This window comes from Anabrus simplex, chromosome X (genome assembly GCF_040414725.1).
Source record: "Anabrus simplex isolate iqAnaSimp1 chromosome X, ASM4041472v1, whole genome shotgun sequence".
In the NCBI taxonomy this organism is placed as follows: domain Eukaryota; kingdom Metazoa; phylum Arthropoda; class Insecta; order Orthoptera; family Tettigoniidae; genus Anabrus; species Anabrus simplex.
In genome coordinates this window covers 152,649,417-152,675,161 of record NC_090279.1, presented here as the reverse complement: position 1 = coordinate 152,675,161, position 25,745 = coordinate 152,649,417, and the positions used below count along the sequence as shown (strand labels likewise).

At 40.1% G+C, this 25,745-nt stretch overlaps 1 protein-coding gene across 1 annotated transcript in view; it reads right to left on the bottom strand.

Moving 5' to 3' along the window:
* LOC136886462 (leucine-rich repeat-containing protein 47) overlaps window positions 1–25,745 on the bottom strand; it is a 43,820-nt gene that overhangs the window by 4,839 nt on the left and 13,236 nt on the right. Inside the window, exons 3-5 of the mRNA XM_067159251.2 lie at window positions 24,490–24,654; window positions 16,888–17,126; window positions 4,372–4,474 (exon numbers count right to left, since the gene is read on the bottom strand). Of these exons, the coding sequence (XP_067015352.2) occupies window positions 4,372–4,474; window positions 16,888–17,126; window positions 24,490–24,654 (507 nt within the window). The remainder of the gene's footprint in view (window positions 1–4,371; window positions 4,475–16,887; window positions 17,127–24,489; window positions 24,655–25,745) is intronic.

Genomic DNA, 25,745 nt, shown 5'->3' with positions numbered 1-25,745 from the left:
CAAAATGGAAAAGAGTCGCCCAATGGACTACATCCATCTCACTGGTAGTGGTCACATTTGGGCGATCACCTACCTTATGGCAGCAATGAGATAGGAAATGCTACAAGTGAGAAGGAAGTGACCGTGGCCTTAAGATACAACCCTGGCATTTGCTTGGTGTAAAAATGGGAAACCAAGGAAAACACAGGAGGATTCAGTTATGCAGGTAAGTTGGTGATAGGCAAGGTTGATAAAAACATGAAAGTTAATATGAGAAACTTCCAGGAATCCATTACGACACCTAACTACTGGGCAGACATTCTACAATTGTTTGGAATGAACTAAAACCAGGTGCAGATCCATATGGACACAGGCTCACGTCATATCACCAGAACACATCTGAGTTTTTAAATCAAGAAATAGGAATTCGTGCAAGACATTCCTGTACAGAGCCCTGATGCTAGTGCAATGGATATCTGCACATCTGGACTGTTGAAAAATAAGTCTCCAACAATGCAGAATTACCATAACTGTGCTCCATTAGAGTTTGCTTCAGTGGAAACTTTGACTTCGATGTCTGACAATAGTCCACAGTGCTGGGAGTCCAAAAGAACATGACCAGTGGCAGTGGCAAGGTATCTCGTAAGGTGAAGACCGTTAAAAAGCAGTCTGATATAAACCAAGCAACCGTTTGTATTCCAGGCAGCTTCAAGTTAAGCGATCACCACCTCAGGATCTCCATTGATGTTGCCTAACCAACACAATCTTGGCCTTCCAGTTCCTCTTCTGACTCCCACTGTTTCCAACATGACACCCTTTTCCAAGGAGGGACTTCTTGTTATGCAGCCAAAGTAAGCCTTTGTCTCACCCTGTTCCCCTTAAGAGATTTTTGGCTTGACTTGGTCAAAGATTTTCTTATAACTAACTGACTGTCCATGGTATTCTCAGCAGACATCGCCATTCAAACATATCAATCTTTCTCTTGTCAGCTTTCTTCATGGTCCATGTTTCACAGCCGTTAAGTGGTTCGACGGAAAACACTATGGCATAGACCAGTCAGCATTTAGTTCTCCTGATCACAAACATGAAGACATAATAACCCAATAAAAAAACTTCACATCACTGTACACTAGTGCCTCCAAACAGACGGGCTCTATCCTCAAAACTCCCAGGGCTATTCATATTAACATGGATGAGATTTTGGGATGGGCTCATCCGCAATTAGAGTCATCAATTTAGCGTGGACAGAAAACAGACACTGTGGTAACCAGTATTAGTAATTTATCTTCAAGATGATCTTCCTCGAGTTATCCTGTACTAGAACTCTGCCATCCATATACGGTAGATACAAATGGCACCATATATTTAACCTTTATCGGACGAGTGGTCGAAATAACCAGAGAATTACACCTCGAAAAGGACGAGTGGTTGATATATCAACCACATAAATTTCCTAGCATTTTGCTGTGAATTCTGGCTTATGAAAATAATCTACTGGATTTGTTACTAATATACGAGTCACTACAATGTGCACAATAATGCTCATAAGAATTTGGCGGCTGGTCTTCCCGCTACAAATAAAGCAATTAGTTCCTTATAAGCAGTGAGCCTGGCTAGACGTGCGGGAATGTTACGTTCCGTTACTCAGAACGAAGTGTGGGAAATTTTTATGGGCTCAGATTCCGATGAAGATGTAATATCTGTATCTGAATCAGAAGAACCTGGGTCTCCTCATGAAGGGAACAGTGTTGTGCATGGAAGTGAGAGTGAAAGTGACATGGGTGATTCAGAATGGAGAGACAGACTACCCGGAGACAAATCAAATGCGCACGTGTTTACCGGCCCTCCCCCTGGATTATCTCTCTTAGGGAATGAACATTTCAATTCAGACTCGCCTCCACCAGAAAATTTATATTGATATTTACTGATGAACTTTTCGGATTACTTCTTGGAGAGACAAACCGTTACGCATTTCAGACTTTAGGTGCAGATCATAAACAGCTGGGTCACTGCCAGAGAGACACACTGAAGGATTACTGGTCTACCCAAGAGAAGTATTACACTCCTTTCTATTCGAAGACAATGAAGCATGACCGCTTTCTCCACATTCTTAGAGTCCTACATTTCGAAGAAAATAATGACAACACACCAGACAAAACTGACCCCAGTTATGATCGACTGTTGAAAGTATGAAATGTATTCAATCACCTCAATGACAAATTTTCTTCCATTTAGAACCCAACTGAATACCTTGGAGCTGATGAAGTGACAGTCCTATTCAAAGGCAGATTGATCTTCAAGCAGTACATACAAAAAAAAAAACATACGCGGTTTGGTATAAAACTGTACAAGCTCCGCGACAGAAACGGTTACAATTATGATATGACAGTCTACCTTGGGAAACAACGGCAAAATACCACAGCGACCATCAATTCTACGCATGGAACACTTCTGCAGCTAGCAAGGAAAGTAGAGGGTGTAGGCTATAAATTATTCATGGACAATTCATTTTCCTCTCCTGCCCTCTTCAATGATTTGCATGGAAGGAAAGTAAACAGCTTTGGCACCGTCCGACATAACCAAAAGTAAATGCCGAAAAAATTCGGACCTAAAGATTTGAAACTGAAAAAGGGAGATATTATTAGCAAAGTGAAGGTAAACCTGTGCGCAATAAGTTGAAAAGATAAGAGGGAAGTGTATTTGCTAACTAACATGCAATAATCGAGAGCTACAAAGCACATATGGGTTATTGTGACCAGAGTGATCGTATGGCCAATAGTTATGAGATTTCCGGCCGAACATGGAAGTGAACAAAGAAACTATTCTTCCATCTGCTGAACATCGTTATTTTGAACGCCTTCATCATTCACACATCGTGTGAAGGAAAGCTGCCTCAAAAGAAGTTTCATGAGCTACTTGTTAGGAATCTAATACAAGCTGCTCAAGACATGAACCCAGAACTACCATCCACTAATCTTGGCAGACTGTTACCAGTGCTGCACGTCTCTCTCGCCTTGAAGTGACAAGTTCTAAACATTGGCCTAACAAGGGATCATCTCGCAGGTGCAAAGTGTGCTCTGAGAAGGGAAAGACATCAAGGTCGAATTTAGATCGTGAGGAATGCGGTGTAGCACTTTGCGTGTATCCTTGCTTCAAAAAGTACCACACGAAAAGTACATTTTAAGGCCCAGGTTTTTACTTTCTTCTTTACAAAATCACATTCATATGAATGTTGTTTTTGTGCCTCGAGAAGTGTGATGTAATATAAAACGATAAGAACAAAATAACTTGCTACTTCCTTCTACAGTCTTCACCTCAGCGTGGGCTGTTTCCAGTCACTGCGTCAACAGATTAGTTTCCTGTTACTGACATCGCCTGACCTTAGAACATAAATTGCCATGTCTCGCAATACTACAGCTCCATATCTAATGATCGACTCCTATTTCGAAGGTTTTCTTACGTGCAATATTGTGTGCAGATTCAAAAGTAATGTAGTGTAATAAGAGATTAACTGGATTTATAATAAACTGTACCAAGTGTTTTCAAAATTACCAATTTCTACAAGAGTATGACTGTAGTTCATGCTGTTGCTAGGAAAAAAAAAACTCCAGCCAGCATGGGCTCGGACCTTCCTAACACTCCGTCATCCAAGGGACATGCCCGCACACAGACGCTCGTACGATAAAGGTTAAAAGAGTTTCAACTGTCTTTGACTACCATTTCGTCTAGGTCACAACAAAGCCCCTTACACATGGTAACACCACCAGAGGCAGCAGAATTTTTCTCAAACCGTATCTTGCAAATATTTATGGCCACAAAACGATGAGCTAAATCAGCGACCATTTTGTTGGATGTAGATCTTGATGGGCGACACTATTTTGTGACATGGCATGGGAATGTTGTGTGCTGGATTACGTGCCATACTGCTGGACGTAGATCATGCCACATATTCCTTTTGATTTATAAGAACTCTTTAATCTCCGCTGTGGGTGGAGTGAAAGAATGCATTATCTGTACCCCTGCATATCGTAAGAGGCTACTAAGACCGGAACAACTGAAGAATCTGCACTTACACTATCTTCTAAGTCTAAAATCTTCCATGATTCTATGCTTTTCCGTGTAGCGGAGATATTTACTTCATAGTTCCCCACTTTGTTTCCCATATTTATCACAAAGGTATACATTAACATACAGTACACGGAGGGGCCAGTCTGATAGACCTTGTGGGATGGGTAGGATAAGAAGAATGTTCTATAAACAAAGGAAAAGGGACAAGACAAAAAAAAAAAGGAAGCTGAATACAACCAGTAGAAGACTACAAAACTTGTAGTTTCATGAACTACACTCTGTCCATAATATATAGGGTAGATAGCTGTGATTCATGGTACTCACCTTTGTTACATCACTATTGGTTATGGGTGGGAAGGAGATGGTCCGGCCACTGCTGTCAACAAGAATTGGGTACACAGGTTTTCCTTCCAGCAGATACAGGTACCTGGAAACATAACCCACAATTACAAATCTAGGTACATAAATATAATGAGAGTTGTAATAAGGGAAAACAATTATAAAAATAAAGGGACAAAAACTTGAAACTTTGGAGAGCTTCAAATACTTAAGAAGAGAACTGATACAGGATGCAGGGCTGGACATGAATATCACTAAAAGGATTCAACATGGAAATGCATTCTATCAGAGCACGAGAAACCTGGTGTGGAGGAAGGAAGATCCAATGAAGTGTAAAGAGGTGATGTATAGGGGGCAGTCAAACAAAAACTGAACACCCGCCATAACGCACATTTTGCGTGAAAGGTGGCAACACTGTTACGTATTGATACTGCCATCGCTGTGGAAGAACTGCATAATGACAACTCACAGGTGCACGTAATTGTTGGGTTATGCCTTTGCTGGTGCGCAGACTGGTCTAGTGTGTTCGTCTAGCTGTAAAAATGGAGGCAAGCAAAGAAGAGCAGAGAAGTGTGGTTCGCTTTCTGGAGAATGTGGAACTCATCGCATGTCTGCTGTGTATGGCATACCTCAACAAGATTGTGAATTTTGACTTGTATCTACGTTCCTGAATACTACGAAGAATACTAAAAGACTTCTTCACATATATTTCCACAGCTACATGAACAAAAGTGATAAGGAAATTCTAAAAACATTTTTTTTCAGTGTCAAACTTTTATGTTTTACGACCACCTTTAAAACAACTGTTTCAAATACGTTGTCCTACACGTGATATGGCTGAAGATGAAACTTTAAATAGGTCGAAACTAGTCCCATTAAATGTTTATTTAATAAACACTATTTAATTTGTATCAAAAAGGTGGATTTAACTCGCTTATTTTAATTTGGTTTAATCAAAGTTCAATACGGAACCATAATGAAATTCATTTCTCTAGAACACTATGTCCATAACGAGTGGCATAGGAGATTCCGAGAAGGGTGCACATCACTGCAAGACGATGTGCGCCCAGGACAGGCCCATTGAGCCATTACCTCTGATGTGATAGGGCCTTATTCAGGAAAACCGATAAATCATGGAGGAAGAAAGACATTCGTGGACATCTGTTTCATTCGGATGAGGAGGCGCAAGTGTGGGTACAATTGTGGTCTGTCAGCGAGCTACCTCTTTCTGGAATTGATCGTCTCATCTCCCAGTGAGATAAATGTATTAATGCTTTTGGTATTAACTTTTGAATAAAACCATTCCATGGTCACATAGCATATAAGATGTATTACTACCCAATACTGACAAACAAATCTAGGCAAGTGAAATTTTTAAGAGGTACGACAGGAAAGAGAAGGAAGGACAGACTAAGAAATGAGAATGCCAGGAAGGAAATCTGAATGGAAAAGTTTTATGACAGAATGGAGAGGGAAGGATACCGAAGTGGATAATGCAAACCCAGACAAGAAAGAGGGCAAGAAGAAGACCCCAGATTAAGGTAGTTGAAAACAATCAAGAATAGCATAATTAGAAGAAACCTGGATTGGAACACAGTTAAGAAGGAATAATGGTGGTTAGGTAGAGGAAGATTGAAAGGTGCCATAAATATTCCAACCCAGAGGGAGCTGGACAACAGAAATGGTTGATGACTACGATGAACAGTTGTCTGAACTTTGGTCAGGAAGTTTAAAAATTGCTTTTTGTGTGATCAGAATAAGAACAAAATCAACTTTTAAATATCCGTCATACCTGTCACCAGAAAACAAACAAAATGGAATGAACATCAGTATTTAAGGTGAAAAGAAAATGTACTACAATCTAGACTATGAATTATTTTATTCAGCTGGGCTAGTAGTTTAGAGAAAGGTCTAAAAATTGATCCTCAAATACCTCTGTTAATACTATTCTTGTCGATAAATGCTACATAACAAAAGTTGCAGGAAATAAAATTTCCGATCTTATGCACAGTACAAATGTGTCCTACAACGAATAAAGGAAATGTTCACGATTTCTCTTAAATATATGCCCTGCGTTCTACGACAGTTAACTCATTGGGCCCAAGCCACAGAACCGTTCCATGCTTCGTCTTTGTGGACCAAATGCCGGACCTCAGAACTGTTCTGTTGTCACACTTCACTACATAATTCAGCTTTTCCTCAAGAGATGGCAGAGTGAGTTGCATTTGTGATTCGTGTAGGGACTCTTCTTCTCGCTCTTTGTTAATATATAACAAAAGTGCACTTGGTAACATTAGTTTGAAGTAGGCTATCTCTAGGCTGAGATTTGTTTGTAAACAAGATCGCTGCCAGTAAACGACTGAAAGTTACAGACATATAACTACTTTTAGAAAGTAATGATGATTAATTAGGAACGTAATTGTTTCCAGTGAAATTAGTAGTAGTATTAGTAATAGTATGAGTAATGCTACTGATGAACAAACAGATGTGGAAATCTAAGAGGAAGTGCTTGGAAAGCTCAAATGCGATGCATTACTTCTGCACATTCAACTGACAGCCTAGGGAATACATATAATGCACAAAAACAAAGCAGTGCGAGGGGTTATAGCTCAGCAGGCTGACTGAGTATGGACCTGTAATGCTAATAAAATAAAATACATTTAAAGTATTCCTTGTTACGTGGTTCATAGCGTGAATGCAGTTTGTTTTAATGTATATTGAAATCTTAAATGTTCTTGTAAGTAAGAAATTTATCATGCAAAGCGTCACTATACTTCCTTCAAAATAATCCCAGACCCAAAGCAGTCTCAATCCAAAAGATATGCAGGGCTCAATGGGTTAATGTTACTCTTACTGAATAATCTTTTGTAACTAAGAAGGAATAGTTCATTCCAATCTTCCATGCCCCATCCTTATCATACAGTAGAAAAGTCGCTGATCAGTGAACTGTGAGCATGCCCGAGATCAAGAGCAGTTCTCTCTTCAAGTGGAACAGCCTCCCTCTGAATGCTGGTGGGGAGGAGCTGTGAGTGTTAGGACTAATTTACCTCATCATTCCTCCAGGTCATACATACTCTGATAACTAGTGGTACTTGACACTCTGGTCTATCAAAGTACAGTAGAAGTCCGTTATAGCGAGAATCCATAACGGTCGAAAAATTTACTCGCTATAACGGATTGTCGTTATATCCGATTTTTGTAAAAAAAATTCGAGAAAACCCCCATGCACAATAAATTCAGTATGAAATGGCTATCAGTTTGTTCAAAATTAGAGTTTTCGCAGATAATATCCACACTGTGGGTTACTTGTTTGTTGTTTCTCGAAATCCGATACGTGAAAGTGTGTGTTTAATTTCATTCTGAAAAAATATATATTACCGTATTTCTACGAATCCATTTCCTTCAAAAAAATTTAATCAGGCTTAAAAGTGCTTTGTAAAATCACATGATTGTCTTTCTTATACAGTATGCATTTTTAGACTGTAGACACCGAACACTGGCTTTAGTTATACCGTATTTTTTTGTGGCTGTACAATTATGCTATTTCAGCAGGTTTAATAACCATTAACTTAAAATTGGCATCATAATATCGAAGGGAACTCGTAGAAAATTTGCCGGCAATACACATTCCACGCGTCTCTACAATACGATACATCACAAAAATATTCTCGCTTACTATAAAACTGTTACTTTCACTTAGCATGCCGCTACACGCACGTCTTGCTTGCCAGATTCGGCCAATTCCAGCGGCTAGCGATGTATAGGTCTTAATCGCGGACTTTGAAAGTCAACGAACGAGTTTATTGCGCCGCGGTATCGCAATTCCGCCCATGCATTTTTGTGCACATACCTCACAATTTCATCTTCGACTTCTTTAAAGCATCCTTGTTGCGGACCACTGAATACATTATTTGTGCAGTACGCGTTTTTAAGCTAACATTGCCTTCACGGTAACGCCGAATATTGGCTTTAGTTAGGCCTATTGCGTATTTTCTTGCGGCTGCACAATTATTATACATTTTCGAGTGTTTAATAGCCATTAACTTAAAATTGGCATCATAACATCGACGAGAACCCGTTGAAAATTTGCCGGCAATACCTACTCCACCTATCTTTACAATATGACGATCCATCACGAAAATATTCCTTCTGTCTATAAAACTTAATTTTTCTAAGCGTCAGAAGTACCACAGATGCGTTATAACTCTGCTACTGACTAGCCGTGGCCTTTCTAAGAATTCGAAGGCTCGCATGTTTTGATGTCATTCTGCAGATTTGAGAAACATTTTTGTAGAGGATAATAGAATGTCATTCTCTCTTCACTATTTCCCAAGATCCAGTGACGTTACACATAGGCACTATACGACCGGTCGCCGCGGCTAGTGATGTAGGCCTATGATAAAGAGGCGGTCGTTTATTGTCAACGAGTTGTGTGTGCGGGCGTGGAGGTGAAAAAAAATCAGCGTGGTTACTGCGGTAGTTGCCAGTGGGGTTCATTACTATCAGGCCGCGAATGCAAAACGACTCTTGATTTTTCACATAGGATTCTGAGAAAAAAAAAAGTCGTCTTGGATTCGGAGAAGTACGGTATCACTCCGAGGCTTCTGTGCAAACATTTCAGTTTTCTTCTTCAAACGGCATCACCTAACCTAACCGTGTATGTATCATGAAAACCTATTTGAAATGCATGTAGAGAAAAGATAACCTCCTCGCTAAAAACTGACCTTGGAGTAGCTTCTGAAATTTAACTAGACGCAAAAAAATATAAACCATCCTCTGAAATCAGTGAAGTACCCTACCATATCTTGAGGTGTATCACTTTCTTACTTAATTTCAGTATACAGTATACCATTAAGAGATCGTTTACTTCAGCCTTTATTTTTAACAAGTAACAACTGCTACCGGCCACGTTATTTACGCATTTATTACGAAAACGTCTCATCCTCTTTCATTTCGAATTTTCTTTTCAGAACAGCAGTCGGCGGGTGTTACTAATCGACTCCAATATCACCTTTGAATGTTGGCGAGAGAGTTCGCAAATGCACATATCGCGAAAACTATACCATACTGAGGATGATCGATCGCATTTTGTGGCAAACGTTTCAGTTTTGTTATTCAAATAGCGTCTCATATCCTAACTTCTCTGTACTATATGTATGATGAAAACATACTTCAAGCGGAAGTAGAGAAATGATAACCTTCTCGCTGTAAATTTACATGATAAATAGCATTTCCGTGATTTAACGGGCGCGAGAAAATATAAACTAACCTCGTAATCGTTGACGCACTCTGCCATATCTTGAGGTGTAGGCCTATCACATTCTTAATTGCGGTATTTAGCATTAAAATTAAGCGATCGTTTATTCAGCGTTTATCTTTAACGAGTTAACAACGGTTATCGGACACGTAATTTATGCATTAATTAAAAAAACATGTTCTCTTTCATTTTCCTCGCGGAAGAGCAGTCGACTGGTATTACTAATCGACTTCGACATTGCCTTCGAATGTCGACGAGAGCTCTCTGGTGGGCATAGCGAGAAAACGATACGGTACCGAAGATGATCGATCGCATGCAGTATAATGACTGGGTGCATAAATATCGGCAACGGAAAAAATCGAGCGCGCATAATCGCTCGTAATAACGGATGCGTCAGTGATAGGGTTCTCGCTGTAACCGAAGGTTAATACACAGTTTTATATAGGCATTTTGAAGGGACCTACAAAAGTTATCATTATAAAGAGGTTCTCGTTATATGCCGTACTCGCTGTAGTGGACTTCTACTGTATTTATTCAAGCTATTCTATTTGTACTATGGAGGCACTGATGGGAAGAGAGTCACAAATTAGGTTGCTTTTTCTCAGTACTGCCAGAAATTTAAGAATGGCAGGAGGGCTGGTATGTGGTTGGAACGGTACACGCAGCTCACCTCCACTGGGGATGTGCCTGAAAAGAGCTGCACCACCTCGGAATGAGGACACCACGAGTTTACCTTTTCCATTTACCTGAACCACCTACAATATATGGCCGACCTGCTGAAGACAGGTACAACAGCCAGTAAGTTGTACTTGACATTCAGTCTGTATCTGTTTGACAAAAATAAGATTCGAGTTCAAAAGAAGAATGTTGTCGTTGTTGACAGAGGGGATATCGCAAAATGATGGAGGAATTATCTCACTGCCTGCCACAAACCCATCTGTTCACTGCCATGGCTGAATTTCAGCACTTCAGTGAAACTAACGTTGCCATGTTCACAGCCGTTATTCACCAGCTATGTGGAAAGCAACAATTTAACAAAAATATTCCATTTACAGAGTTTTTGGGAACAAAAAATTGAAATGATTTGCAAAACTGACCTAAGTAAAGGGACAATGATTTACATGAAAAGTCGACATTGTAGGAACTGAATTTACGACAGAAATGTACTAATTTTCATTTCCCCTTGTCCAGCTCTTGCCAGGTAAGGGTGTTGATGGTACTTTTCCACCACTTGTCTTCAGTAATTGTATTCCAGTCAGTCTTTTTTTTTTTCTTTTCTTATACTGTTCTTGACAGAGTCTATCCATCTTGCTCTGGGCCTCCCTCTTGCCCTCTATCTTAGCCCCCAACACTTGTTTTGGTATCCTTCCCTCCTCCACCCTCAATAACATGTCCAGAAAACCTACTTTTGAGAAAACTAAAAATAAGTGTTTAGCAATTTCTGGGTCGCATTAAAATAACTTTATTGTTATTAGTTTAAAAATATACATATATACTCGCTGAATAAACACAAAAGTCATTTCATGTGAATGGTCTGTGCTATCCATTTTTTTTTTAAATGTTGGACTTAAGTCCTTTCTGAAATCAACAGCCGTCAACTGTTTAAACTGCTAAGTTAATTACATAAGATATTACGTGTCAGGAAATATTCAATGAATATTTATTCAACCATAATAAATCTTTTTTTTAACGATGTAGCTAATTCAACACATTGTATTCTAACGTTAATAGTCACTTTTGTCCACAACACACAGAATAAAAGATTAATTTTTCAATACTGATTCCAACTTTAAATCAAAATGAACACAAAAATGCAATGGTAATACCAAGAATTATCTCGAACACAAACACTTTGACATAGGAATGTCCAGTGGTGAATCTCTCCCACAGAATTTGAGGAATATAAAAACACCAATGTGAATTGCTAGTACAAAAGAGAACAAATCTACAGCAGCCAAGTACGATTCATCCGCAAATTGTTTATTCCACTGCTGGCCACTGAAGGCCAGAGCGCCAAAATTGTTGGGGTTGTTCTTCTGAAACATACTGGACTGACTTCTTTATATCTGGCATCTTTTTGGTATTAATGGGTACATAGTTTTCAGGATAGGCAAACCGAGTAGATAGTTTGATGGGTTGCTCTTATAATCGTAGCAAGAATGTATGAGAATATAATCCTCTGATGTATTGAGAGAGCGCGACAATGCCTTTCTTATCAGAACAGAATTCGAACTGGTGACGGTGAGATATGGTAATGTTAGCACTCTTGTATAATGATCACCTAACTAACAATGAAATTACAAAGTACGAAATACCAACAATGAAACACGAGTATTATTATAAGCAAGTAAATAATTTAATTTACATGGATGCTAACAAATGATTGCAGAAAAGTACTACAGTCCTGGACTGCAGACCTTTCTGCACTCAACAGGAAAATGAGCATAGCATTTAATACATTAAGCATGCCGGACTTTGGTTCCTTTCTGTGCTCAGATGCGTCTATCTTCTGCGGTTCTGAAAACAGTCTTAGCTCATTTTCATAAAAATGTGGAGTTAAGCCCTTCCTGTAATCAACGATTCTGTTCTCCATCCTATCACTGACTTTCTATCTTTATCTCTTTTCTGACCTCAACATTTCTTACTCTGTTTCTCTTTGTCTTCCCTACCATACTCCTCAGAGACTTCATCTCACCGAGTTGAATTTTACTCTCATTTCTTGCTGTCAAAGTTCAAGTCTCTGATGCATACAGTTATGTGCTCGAACGACCATCAGCCTTGTCGCAGCCCCTTCGGTATTACCTGAAAGGGGATGACTAAGCTAGCTCTGGGAACTTCCCAGCCTGCCCGAGGACATGCTACGGCTCTTGCTCTATTGTTCCTTTCATCTAGTTTCTCCATGCGATTTCTGGAAGATACGATCTCCAGCTGAACCCTCAATGTTCTAGTGGCCCAACATCGACGTATAAATACACGGCCTCTGAGAGCGAGCTGTTGGTGGTGTCGGAGAGTCCAGTGAGTGGGGTGGAGATGACAGAACGGAAGACTGTACTGTGTTCGTGTAATTCTGTGGACTGACGATCGCTGTGAGCCAGCGAGGAAACCCGCTATCATGAGTGTGAGGATAAATGGACCTGTGTTAATGTTCGCTGTTGTATCATCCTGCTGTTGAATACTGTTGAGCTGTTTAGTTGTTTGCTGCATGCGACTATGTGAATTACTGGACTGTCTGTGGAATCGAACCAATGAACAGTCATCGTGTGTCGAGTGACTCATAGCACTGTGTTCAGATCCAGTTGTCTACACACAGCTGCTGTGTGAGGCGGCTGGACTTGGGAAAAGTGAAAGTAAGAGTTAAGTGTCTGCAGGTATAACAATGGGCTGGACCCCTGCTGCGCCATAAAGAAGACGGACTTGTGAATAGACTTGTAATTAGTAAGTGTGGTCATTCATAACTGGTTAGAATTGTGTGTTTAAATATGTGTGTGTGTGTGTGTGCATTTATTAGGTCATCCTGAAATAAATTAGAGTAACGAAACAGATGGAGTTTTATTCATAACAATACGTTAATAGAGGTGTATAGTATATCTTGTACATTATCTCTTTACATTTCATAGGAACTTCTCTGTTCCACACATTTTTGTAGAATGTATTTCCCATTTGTACCCTTCTGCTGATCTCCATATCCAACCATGCATCTTGCAATGTTTCACTTCCCAAATATTTGAAGTAACACCCCGATAATGAATATTACTCCACAAGACTGTCATACCCCATGGTACTGATATTTTTTTTAAATTTTTAAAATTGTTTAGGACATCTCCTACATACATTGAAATGCCTTCATTCTGCGACCAGCTGAGAAACTATTAAATAGGGTACGAATGTGTGTGTGTGTGTGTGTGTGTGTGTGTGTGTGTGAAGCATGAAGTATTTATTAATACACTATAATTCTGCCTTAAAAGTCTAATTACTATTGGAGTTATTTGAAGTGTAGGGTTGTATGGAGCTTAAGGAGCTGACAGGTGCAGAAAGCTTTCAAATACCCTTCATGATGGGCATAAATGTTATTTACAGCAAATTACATTAAATAGAGTAAATAGTTCAAGAGAGATCAGTAAGATTTAAAAGTAAGTTTGATTTTAGCAAGCTATATTTCAGGTAAGATTGAATATTAATGAATGATCTATACCAGTTGTGCTCAACTTAATTTGCTGGTGGGCCGAATGGCAGATTCCTAAATGAACCGCAGGCCATATTCTCTAACAACCTGCCCCCATCCTTCCCTAACATACAAATATATCCACACACTTTCACTTTTCTTTTACCTAAGCGCTCAGCACAAGTCAGTCTACAGTCTGTTCTTAGAGTGCCACGTGTAAACATGAATTCAACAACGTGTTTGCAGTCTTTTAATGGAAGTGAAATAATGAGTTATTAAGGAAGCTGAAATTTCTTGAAATCGTGCCATCTGTAGGAAATACGATATAGATTAATCTTGTATTCGAGACTGGAGAAAGAAAAAAAAAATTTTCTTTTAAATAGTAGTGGCGACTGTAGAGCTTGCCGTGGACAGAGTGCACAGTTTCTTGACATTGAAAGGATTCTGTACAAATACATAGCAGAAAGGTGAGAACTAGGATAAGCCCCGTCTACCGAAATATGCCAATTAAAAGCATTAGAAATGGCAAAAGAACTTTCTACGCCAGAGTTTAAAGCAAGCCAAGAGTGGATCAGAAATTTCTATACAAGGAATGGACTGAGCATTAGAAGGCATACCACAATTTCACAGTGTGTTCCTACTGCCTATGAAGATAAACTGTTTACCTTCAAGCACTGTATACACGTTTTCCGTGAACAGAAAACTCACGGCCTGATGCTGTCATTTTCTTCCATGAATGTCATCACTTTTAGCTTGAATGAATCTGTGTAATTACTTGGAAAGATATTAGACAAACTTATCAGGACTTGTGGGAGGTGCAAATGACAAAGACTAAATGCCTTTATGGCAGGATAATTGTTGGTTGCAAGTGGTTGTTTAAGAGTGTTCAAATACCACTCAAAAATATAGGAATTATACAGCAGGTTTAAAACTGAGCAACGTGCTAGCAACAACAAAGTATCCTCCTCCATGACCTGTGCACGCCATGTCAGCATGCTCTAGTCGTGCAGGTTTGGAAACCTATTCTGAACTACTACTTTTATTTATTCTTCAAATAATGGTCGCATGTATATTTTCATTTGAAAAAAAAAAAAAAAAAGCCCACCTAGTGGTGATTATCGTTAAGGTGTCAAGTCTATATGGTCTGATCCCACGGTTAGCCCGCTCAAGTCCCACTGGTGAAAAAACAATCAGAATGTGGCTGGCAGGATAGGAAAGGTGGTGGTATACAATTTCAAATTACTAAATTGTATGATAAAAGCTCAAGCTGAATTCCAAACCTCTCCGCAGTGTTCATATGATGCTGATTCGTCTGTTGGATGGGGACGTTAAGCCTTGACCGGATCTCTTGGTGTAATTCAACACTAGTAGGCTATGTGCTCACACCAGCTTGGTGTTGGCACAGTTGTACCTGTAGGTTAGCGAACGATCTAGTGATGCCCCAGATACTTAGGTCTAGCACTGTATTCCAGTACTTTTTCCATCCATTTAGAGTAATGCCACTTTTCGGATGCTTCTTATTTCACAGGCTTCTGAAGATAACATACAGTAGAGTCTAGCTCAACCGACCTTCGGTTATCCGACATCCGTGTTATCCGACACTGGTAGACTTAATTTTGAACTTTTGGTGGAGACTAAATTCTGGGACACCCGGTGTGGAGGGTGCAACCGTCTGAACACCACTGGCCTGACTGCTGGCGGTAGGACCGACTTTTTCTCAAGGACAGGTGCAGCGAATCTTCAGTCATTGTTCAGTGTAGTATCCGTTGGGTGCGGATGTTAGTTTTTTCATATCCTCTGTGAGTATGGCGAGTAAACTGAACAAACCGATTCTTTCTATGGAAGACAAGTTGAGTCCGTTTAAAGAGACTGGACAAAAGGGAAGCTTTTCAAAAGTGCTTTCAGATTATGGTGTTGGACGTGTTACAGTGGGAGACTGGACAAATAATGAGGGAAGTTTCAAAAAATGGTGCTCTACCAGAGCCACAAGTGAAGCACTAAAAATCAGAGAAACAATGAAGAAATGTGAGTACGAAAACATAAGTGAACACCGTTTCTTTGGTTCAATCAAAACTGGGAAAAGGGCCTGCCAATATAAGGCCCCATTCTACAAGAAAATGTGGTGTATTTCCAGAAGGAGTTTAATGAAGGGGAGCCTAAATTTACTGCCAGTGCTGGGAGGCTTCATCGGTGGAAAACACGGTATGACATTAGGTAGCTTAATATCTGTGGAGAAAAGCTGTCAGCTAAATCCGATGAGGTGGTGAAATTTAAAAAGGAATGTCAAGTAACAATACTTGCTGAAGGATTAACCGGTTATCAGATTTTTAATTGTGATGAGACTGGGCGAAATTTCAAGATGCTGCCGTCAAAAACTCTCGCCGCCCAAGCCGAGACGTCTGCATCTGGCTACAAACGTAGCAAGGAAAGATTTATTGTTCTTGCCTGTAGTAATGATACTGGGAACTTATAAGGAACATTGCTTGTGATTGGTAAAGCAAAGAAGCCTAGGGCATTTAAAAATATTTCTGTTAATGCTCTTCCAGTCCATTTCACGAATCAGAAGACTGCCTGTATGTCTGCTGACATCTTTAAAGACTGTTTTCTTACACAGTTTGCTCCAGATGTAGAAAAATTTCTAGCTTCAAACAATCTCCCTAGAAAACCTCTTCTTCAACTAGACAACGCTCCATCACACTCAAATGAACAGCAACTTAGAAGAGGCGACATCAAATTCATGTTCCTCCCTCATAACGTGACGTCATTATGCCAGCCAATGGACCAAGGTGTGCTGGAAACACTGAAGAGTAAATATCGGCGGAAACTCCTTTCATCCTTGATTGTTGACAAGTTTCTTTTCGTAAGACATTTGGAATGTTTTCGGTCAATACAGCATGTACTGTACAATTGAATTGATAATTCAATAAATAGAGTACCGTAATACAGTATGGCCTTCCTGTTTGTTTTAGTTCACTTTCAAAGTTATTCTGTATTATCCGACATTTTCGCTGATCCGACATACTCCAGGTCCCGTTTAGGTCGGATAATCGAGACTCTACTGTACTACCTAAGTCAAACTTACTTGTGTATTCCTGAGTAAACATGCCTCTTCTTCTCCTTGCGGAGGTCATCAGCCTCTTTCTGGAGTTGGTTGAAGAGTTCTTGTCCTGTATAGTCTCGTGCCCTCATCAGCGGCCGGATGGAGATTTCTTTGGGAGGAAGAGCCTTATACGTCACAGGACCTGGAGCAATAAGGTCCAAGTCGTGGGTTGCAATGGTCGCTGCGTGTCGCTTCTCGCAGACCGTGTCATGGAGTTTTGTCTACGACACACAAAAATTACATGAACATAATGTACTTAACTTGATCTATCCTGCATCAGATTTCAAAGTACATTATTTAATCCCAGCACACTGCAAGCCAAGACCTAAATTATCAACTCCAATACAGACAGTGTTATTCTAGCCAATACAGAGGAAGAGTTACAAGCTACCATTTTTTACTTGCCTAAAACACCCCCTTTTCTTTTCCTAATTTTCAACTTCAAAAATAGGTAGGGTACATCAGGTGAAAATTTCATATAATATAGGTTAGGATGACATGGTTTAAAAGCAGAAAATGGAACATCTAGAGTCTTTAAATCAACACAGAAAATAGTTAAATCGATACTGAGATAAGGAGAGGATTAGAGGAGATAGTTCGACCTTGTACAGTCCTCCCCTGCGAACCATATGACCTTGCCGCAGTGGGGAGGCTTGCGTGTCACAATGAAGCAGATAGCCGAGCCGCAGGTCCAACCATATCAGATGGGTATCTGTTGAGTGACCAGACTATGGACCGATATGGCCTTGTAATAATACTCAACATGGCTTAGCTGTGTTGATACTGCTACACGACTGACAGCAACGGGGAAACTACAGTCGTAACTAACTCCCGAGGACGTGCAGCTCTCTCTGTATGAATGATGTACTGATGACGGCTTCCTCCCGGGTAAAATAATCCGGAGGTAAACTAATCCTCATAGGGATCTCTGGGTGGGGACTACACGAGAGGGGGAGATCATCAGGAAGATGGAACTAACATTCTTCGAGTCAGAGCGTGGAATGTTAGAAGTTTGAATCGTTGTGGTAGGTCGACACCAAACCAATGCCACCACAATAATGCAGGTCTATACACCTACTAGTTCAGCAGATGAGGAAATCGAAAGAATATATGAAGAGATAGAAGATTTAATACCATATGTAAAAGGTGAAGAGAATCTAATTGTGATGGGAGACTGGAATGCAGTGGTAGGCCAAGGAAGAGAAGGTAATATAATAGGGGAATTCGGATTGGGACAAAGGAACAAAAGAGGAAGTCGGCTGGTTGAATTCTGCACTGACCATAACTTAGTCCTTGCCAATACTTGGTTCAAACACCACAAATGACGGTTGTATACATACATTCAGAAACCAGGTGTTGGATTGCAAAACTTTCCCAGGAACAGACGTGGACTCTGACCACAACTTGGTCATGAAATGCCATCTAAAGTTGAAGAAATTGGAGAAAGGAAGGAATGCAAGGAGATGGGATCCAGACAGGCTGAAAGATAAGAGTGTGAGGCATTGTTCCATGGAACATGTTGCATAAGGACTAAATGAAAAGGCTGAAGGAAACAATAGAGGAAGAGCGGGTAGTCATGAAAAATGAAATCAGCAGGGCTGCTGAAGAAATGTTAGGAAGGAAGAAAAGATCAACTAAGAATCGGTGCATAACTCAGGAGATACTAGATCTGACTGATGGACGAAAATACAAGAATGCTAGAAATGAAGAGGGCAGAAAAGAATACAGGCAATTAAAGAATGAAGTGGATAGGAAGTGCAAGGTAGCTAAGGAAGAATGGCTAAAGGAGAAGTGCAAGGATGTAGAAGGTTGTATGGTCCTAGCAAAGGTAGATGCTGCATACAGGAAAATTAAGGAAACCTTTGGAGAAGGGAAATCGGTGTATGAATAATAAGAGCTCAGATGGTAGGCCACTTCTAGGGAAAGAAGACAAAGCAGAAAGATGGCAGGAACATATCCAACAGTTAAATCAAGGTAAAAATGTAGATTATTTGGTTGTGGAACAAGAAGAGGCTGTTGATGCTGATGAAATGGGAGACCCAATTTTGAGGTCAGAGTTTGACAGAGCTGTGAGAGACCTTAATAGGAACAAGGCACCTGAAATTGATAACATTTCCTCTGAATTACTGACTGCCTTAGGAGAAACCAGCATGGCAAGGTTATTCCATTTAGTGCGTAAGATGTATGAGACAGGAGAAGTACCATCCGATTTTCGGCAGAATGTTATACCTATTCCCAAGAAAGCCGGTGCTGACAAGTGTGAAAACTACTGCACCATTGGTTTAGTATCTCATGCCTGCAAAATGTTACCATGTATTATTTACAGAAGAATGGAAAGACAAGTTGAAGCTGAGTTGGGAGAAGATCAATCTGGCTTCAGAAGAAATGTGGGAACACGTGAAGCAATCCCGACTTTACGTCTGATCTTAGTTGCCTGCGTTTCGCCCTCGTGTGCCAAGCTAGGCTCATCAGTTGGGACTTAGCACACCACCCAAGACGCAAGGCTAGTGCATACCGTGAAGGCCACTACATAGGCCACCTGAAGCCACCAGCAGTGCCAATGCACTATGAGAGCTATGTCTCATTTCCAAAAATTGATGCCTGCCTGGCCATCAGATAATATAATAACGGACCGTTATATTGGTATTATAAATTTACTCATTCAGGACAAATATTTTAAATTCCCTATGGGAATCAACATCTGTATTATATGATCTTAGAGGATCGAATTGAGGACAAGCCCACATACATGGTGTTTGTAGATCTAGAAAAGGCATTCAATAATGTTGATTGGACCAAGCTGTTTAGATTCTGAAGCAGATTGGGATCAGATACAGAGAATGAAGAATTATCTACAATCTGTATAAAAATCAGTCTGCAGTGATAAGAATCGAGGGCTTTGGAAAAGAAGCAGCAATCCAGAAAGGAGTGAGGCAAGGCAGCAGTTTGTCCCCCCTCCTTTCCAATATTTACATAAAACAGGCAGTAAAGGAAATCAAAGAGGAATTTGGAAGGGGAATCACAATCCAAGTAGAAGAAATCAAAACCTTGAGATTTGCCAATAATAGTGTTATTTTATCTGAGACTGCAGAAGATTGAGAAGTTGAATGGTATGGACGAAGTCTTGGGTAAGGAGTACAAGATGAAAATAAATAAGTCCAAAACAAAAGTAATGGAGTGCAGTCGAACGAAGGCAGGCGATGCAGGAAATATTGGATTAGGAAATGAAGTCTTAATGGAAGTAGATGAATACTGTTACTTTGGTATTAAAATAACTAACGATGGCAGAAGTAAGGAGGACATAACATGCAGACTAGCACACAACGAAGAGCTTTCTTAAGAAAAGAAATTTGCTCACTTAAACATTGATATAGGAATCAAAAAGATGTTTCTGAAGACTTTCATCTGGAGCGTGGCATTGTATGGAAGTGAAACATGGGTGATAACTAGCTCAGAAAGAAAGAGATTAGAAGCTTTTGAAATGTGGTGTTACAGAAGATTGAAGGTGAGATGGATAGATCGAATCACGAATGAAGAGATACTGTATCGAATTGGTGAGAGGAGATCGATTTGGCTAAATTTGACGAGAAGAACAGATAGAATGATAGGATACATCTTAAAGACACCCAGGACTTGTTCAGTTGGTTTTTGAAGGAAGTGTAAGAACAGTAGGGGTAGACCAAAGTATGAATATGACAAGCAGATTAGAGTAGATCTAGGATGCAATAGTTACGTAGAAATGAAAAGGTTAGCAAAGGATAGGGTGGCATGGAAGGCTGCATCAAACCAGTCCATGGACTGATGACTCAACAACAGTTCAACCTTGAGCTGAAAGCAGGCACACATGTTATAGGGTATATGTTGTTGTTATACTGACACATGAAGAAAAACCGATGCAAGTTAATATGGACACGCAGTGAGATGACCGGGCGAGCACTTAGGCAGGGAGAGAGGAGCTGCTGCCAGTACACTACTAATCAATACTAAAAGCATTGATCCACTGTAGTTACTGTCTTCGTCACCATTACTAAGTTCATTTCTTATACGCCGCATTGTTCGCCCTGAAACATTAAAGTTCTCTGCAGCCCTAAGCGTAGGGTTAGTTATAGGCACAAAGATACATTTATTCTGAACTTCGTGACCACATAACTTTATAATTCCTTCAATTAAGTTTCTAGCCTCACTGTGAATTGTTTTACCCCTTGGTCTCTTTGCCGCCATATTATGGGTATATTAGACCCAGTTCTTTATGGCCTATAATAACATATAGAAACTATCTCCTAACGCTTTTCCCACACCTGTGGGGTCGTGGGTACGAATTGGTGCCGCATATGTGAATTGGGCCCTGTTTTACGGCCGGATGCCCTTCCTGACACCAATCCTATGTGTCGGGATGTAATCACTATTGCGCGTTTCTGTGGTGGTTGTTAGTGTAGTGTGTTGTGTGAATTTGAAAAGGAGAGAGTTGGGACACAAACACCCAGTCCCGAGCCAGAAGAATTAATCAAATGCAATTAAAATCCCTGACCCAGCCAGGAATTGAATCTGGGACCCTATGAACCGAAGGCCTCAACGCTGACCATTCAATCAAAGGGATTGACAAGAACTCAAAACTATAAATGATATAATAAGCACCAACGAATGACCTATTACTACCTACAATGCATTAATACATCCATTCCCACTCACACGTCAGCCTGCAAGAGCTACAGAACACCTGGGTCCAAAGTTTGCTCATTAGGAGCAATGTTGGACGTTGTGTGCATGCTCAACCCTCTCGCTTCCGAATGTTCCTCTCTCTGACCAAGTGCTTGCCCGGCCATATCATCATCATCATCAGGCATTCTGCCTACTGGGAGGTTCTTGATACCATAGCTGTCTCCATCTGCTCCTGTCCTAAGCCAACTGCTTGGTCGTCTGTTATCTTCTCCTTTTCATTTCATTCAGCATTGTTAATCTTCTCCTTCCTAGTTTCTTTTCCCCTTTCACTGTATCTTCAAGAACTGTAGTTACAAGTCCTCTTCCTCTCAATGTAAGTCTCATCCACTTTGCTTTCCTCTCTTTAATCAGGTTTAGGAGAGTTCTTTGTTCCTTGATTTTTCCAGTACTGTACTGTACTGTACTGTTCTTCACTTTATCCACCAATTTTATCTTCTCCATTCTCCTTTAAACTCGCACCTCGAATGATTCAATTATCTCTCTCTCTCCTTCAACGTCCAGGTTTCATAGCCATACATTTTGCATAAAAATGTATTCTTTTTCTTGAAAGCTTGTTTAGACATTGCTATTATTGTTTTTATTTCTTTCTCACTCCTCCAGTTGTCACCTCGCATGCTCCCCAAATATCAGTACTGTGCTACCTGTTCAATTCGACCTGTTACTTTTACATTGTCATATGCTCTTATCACCTTAGTTTTCTTTGAGTTTATTTTCACTCCATACACTTGCATTCCTTTTTCTAGTCTGGACAGGGTCCTTTGAAGGAAAATGGTTTCTTCTCCAAGCAGTACCACGTTATCAGCAAACCCACTGAAGATTATCTTCTGGCTTCCTATGCTTACTTCCTCCTCCTCTTCCAACTTGAAAGTCTTCAATATGTAACGTGAACAGAGTTCCGCTTCTGATTTCAAACCATTCTCTCATACAATTTCCTAACTTCACGATTGCCTTCTGCGTCATGTCATCATCAGCAGTCGGTTTACTCATTGCTGAGCGTCGTGACCACATTTCTTCACTTCATTAGTAACTGCATTCTTAACGAGACTTTTTCATCCTGAGCGGACTTCAGCTCTTCAAGATATTGTGAAGAGGTAGACCTGTGATCATCTTTGCTTGGTTTAACCATCTACTTGTTGTTCTGCCACTTGGTCTGGTGCCTTCAATTTTGCCTTCAAGAATGGTCTTTTTTAAATTGTCTCCTCTCCTCAAAATGTGTCCCAGGAACTGGAGGTAACTTTCACTAATGCAGGAAGATAAAAGTTTTGTTATTCTCATTTCTTCTATAATGGAGATATTTGTTGTTCTTTCTGTCCATAGTACACAGAGCATTCTCCGTCAACACCACATCTCTACTATTTGTTTTGCGTTGCACAGACAAAGATAGGTCTTATGGCGACGGTGGGATAGGAAAGGCCTAGGAATGGGAAGGAAGCGGCTGTGGCCTTAAGGTACAGCCCCAGCATTTGCCTGGTGTGAAAATGGGAAACCATCTTCAGGGTTGCCGACAGTGGGGTTCGAACCCACTATCTCCCGGATGCACGCTCATAGCTGCACGCCCCTAACCACACAGCCAACTCGCCCGGTTTCAACACATCTCAAAGGCATCTATTTCGTTCTTATCACTAGCCTTAACAGTCCAGGTCACACAACCGTACAGGAAAACAGAAAATACCAGTGGTTCCACCAATCGTATTTTCACTGTTTTGGATAATGCCCGGTTCTGCCAGATCTTTTTTTTTTTTTTTTTTTTTTTGCTAGGGGCTTTACGTCGCATCGACACAGATAGGTCTTATGGCGACGATGGGATAGGAAAGGCCTAGGAGTTGGAAGGAAGCGGCCGTGGCCTTAATTAAGGTACAGCCCCAGCATTTGCCTGGTGTGAAAATGGCTGCCAGATCTTTGTAAGTTTAACCATTGTGGCACGAACTAGGGCAATCCATCATTTTATTTCTTTATCACAATTTCCTGTGTTACTGATTATGGAACTCAGATATACACAATCATTCACCAACTCTAGATCTTTCAGGCAGCCTGTCATTTGGATTGGGATTTGACTGTCAGTTGATAACCATTAGTTTGGTCTTTTTCATGTTAATTTCTAGACCGAAATCCGAACTAATGATTTACACTCTAGAGAGCAATTCATCAAGTTCTTGTCCACTTCCTGCAATGATTGTAGTATCAGCGAAGCGTAAATTGTCGATTTTCCTACCACCGATTGAAATTCCACTATCCCAGCCATCCAGTGCTCTTCTCATTACATACTAGGCGTAGATGTTGTAGAGTTGGGGTGACAATATGCAACCTTGCCTGACTCCCTTTGTCACATTGAAAAATTCTGAGCATTCACCATCCACCCTTACAATTGCATTATGACTGACTCCACATTCATTGAGCACTTCCCACAACTTGTCCTACTTGACACAGTCGAAGGCCTTTTTTTATAAACAAGGAAACAAATATAGGCAGGGGCACAGAACTCGTGGCATTTTTCAATTATCTGCCTCATGTCTGTTACTGACTCATGTACCTTTATCTGCCACAAAATCTGCTTGTTCAGCAGAAATCTGAGATTACAAGAAAATTTTTAGTCATTGATTCATTATGTACAGCAGGACTTTACTCATGTAAATTAGTCTTCTGCCATTCCATTCATGTCTTTGATTTTAGGATTATCTGTCTCCCTCAATTCCAAATTTAAAAATTCAAGTATGGGATATATGCAACGGTCAGATACACGCGAGTAAATAGGTACAGTATAAAGGGGGATAAGTCTGTGCAGCCCTCCATAATAGCTTTTATAAAAATAATGACCCTCACACTGCCTCTTGGCTCAGACTAAGGACATGTTAAACTGGTTCTCACCTGAAGTTGAATAAACTTCTTGAGCGAATCTTCTGTGAAGGCGATGTTCCTCACAATGCAGCAAAGGATGTGAGGCCTCACACTTTTAACCACCTCATCGATCCTCACAATAGGGGTGGAGTCGCTTACATGAATGACCTGCATTCTGTGAGACAGCTGCTCCACCTGAAGACAGAAACACACAGTGTTAACATATACAGACAAGTAAGGAAAGAGAGCTTACAAGTCACTTCATATTTAAGGCACTATCTTGTGTAATAGGAGGAATATTTCAATAGATCTGTTTGTCTAAAACATAACTTATTCCTGAAGCAGCTATCTGCATCTTGTGTATTTTGTACCTTTATTATTAAAACATGAGGGAAAACCTGGTGCAGAAAAATGTGGGTGAAGATATGGAGTAATAGATATGAATTACAAATGTTGCCATTGTGGGTAAACTAAATCTGGGAACATAGAATGGTTCAAAACGGAAACAGGAAAAGACAGCGAAATATTCACCTTTGTTAGTTATATTTATATTAAACACTGACAACTTTGCATTATTAGCAACTGACTTAGATCAAGCTAAATCATTAAAAAAAATAAGCATAAATGGTAATAAAGTCAAAATTGAGAAGAACTTGATCCAAGTAAAAACAAACAAGTTAGCAAAAGCACAAATATTAACCTAGAACATCTACAAAAATAAATGCCTATCATAAACGCAAAACTAAACCGCAACACGGTTATAAAACCGGAAGTCACATATGCAGCAGAAACTCTTCCACCTGAATGAACAATCAAAGACCGACGGACTCCAGAAGATCAAAAGAAGAATTGGAAGAAACTGCATTAACAAATAATAACAGAAGGACGGACAGTGGCGAACAAGGTTGTGAAAAGAGTTTTAAACCCATTACTGATACTATGCGCAAGAGGAGACTGGGATACTCTGGACACACAATGAGAATGCAAGATTCGAGGCTTCTGAAACAACTGTTAAGAATATAATCTCGACTCAAAAAATACCATAAAAGGATGCAGATGGTTCAGAGAAATAAGAGAGGACCTGAAGAAAATTGGTCTTACATCAGAAGACACCACAGATAAGATAAAAATAAACAAAAAAACGAGGACACAAACATCAGCTTTATATCATAAAATGGAGTAACTTTGGATGCAGAGCTAACTTTCGACATCGGTACAGCAACTTGAAAGTCCCACCACTGTGCATTTGTTTTCTGAATCTCAGTAAACAACTTAACATTCGTGTT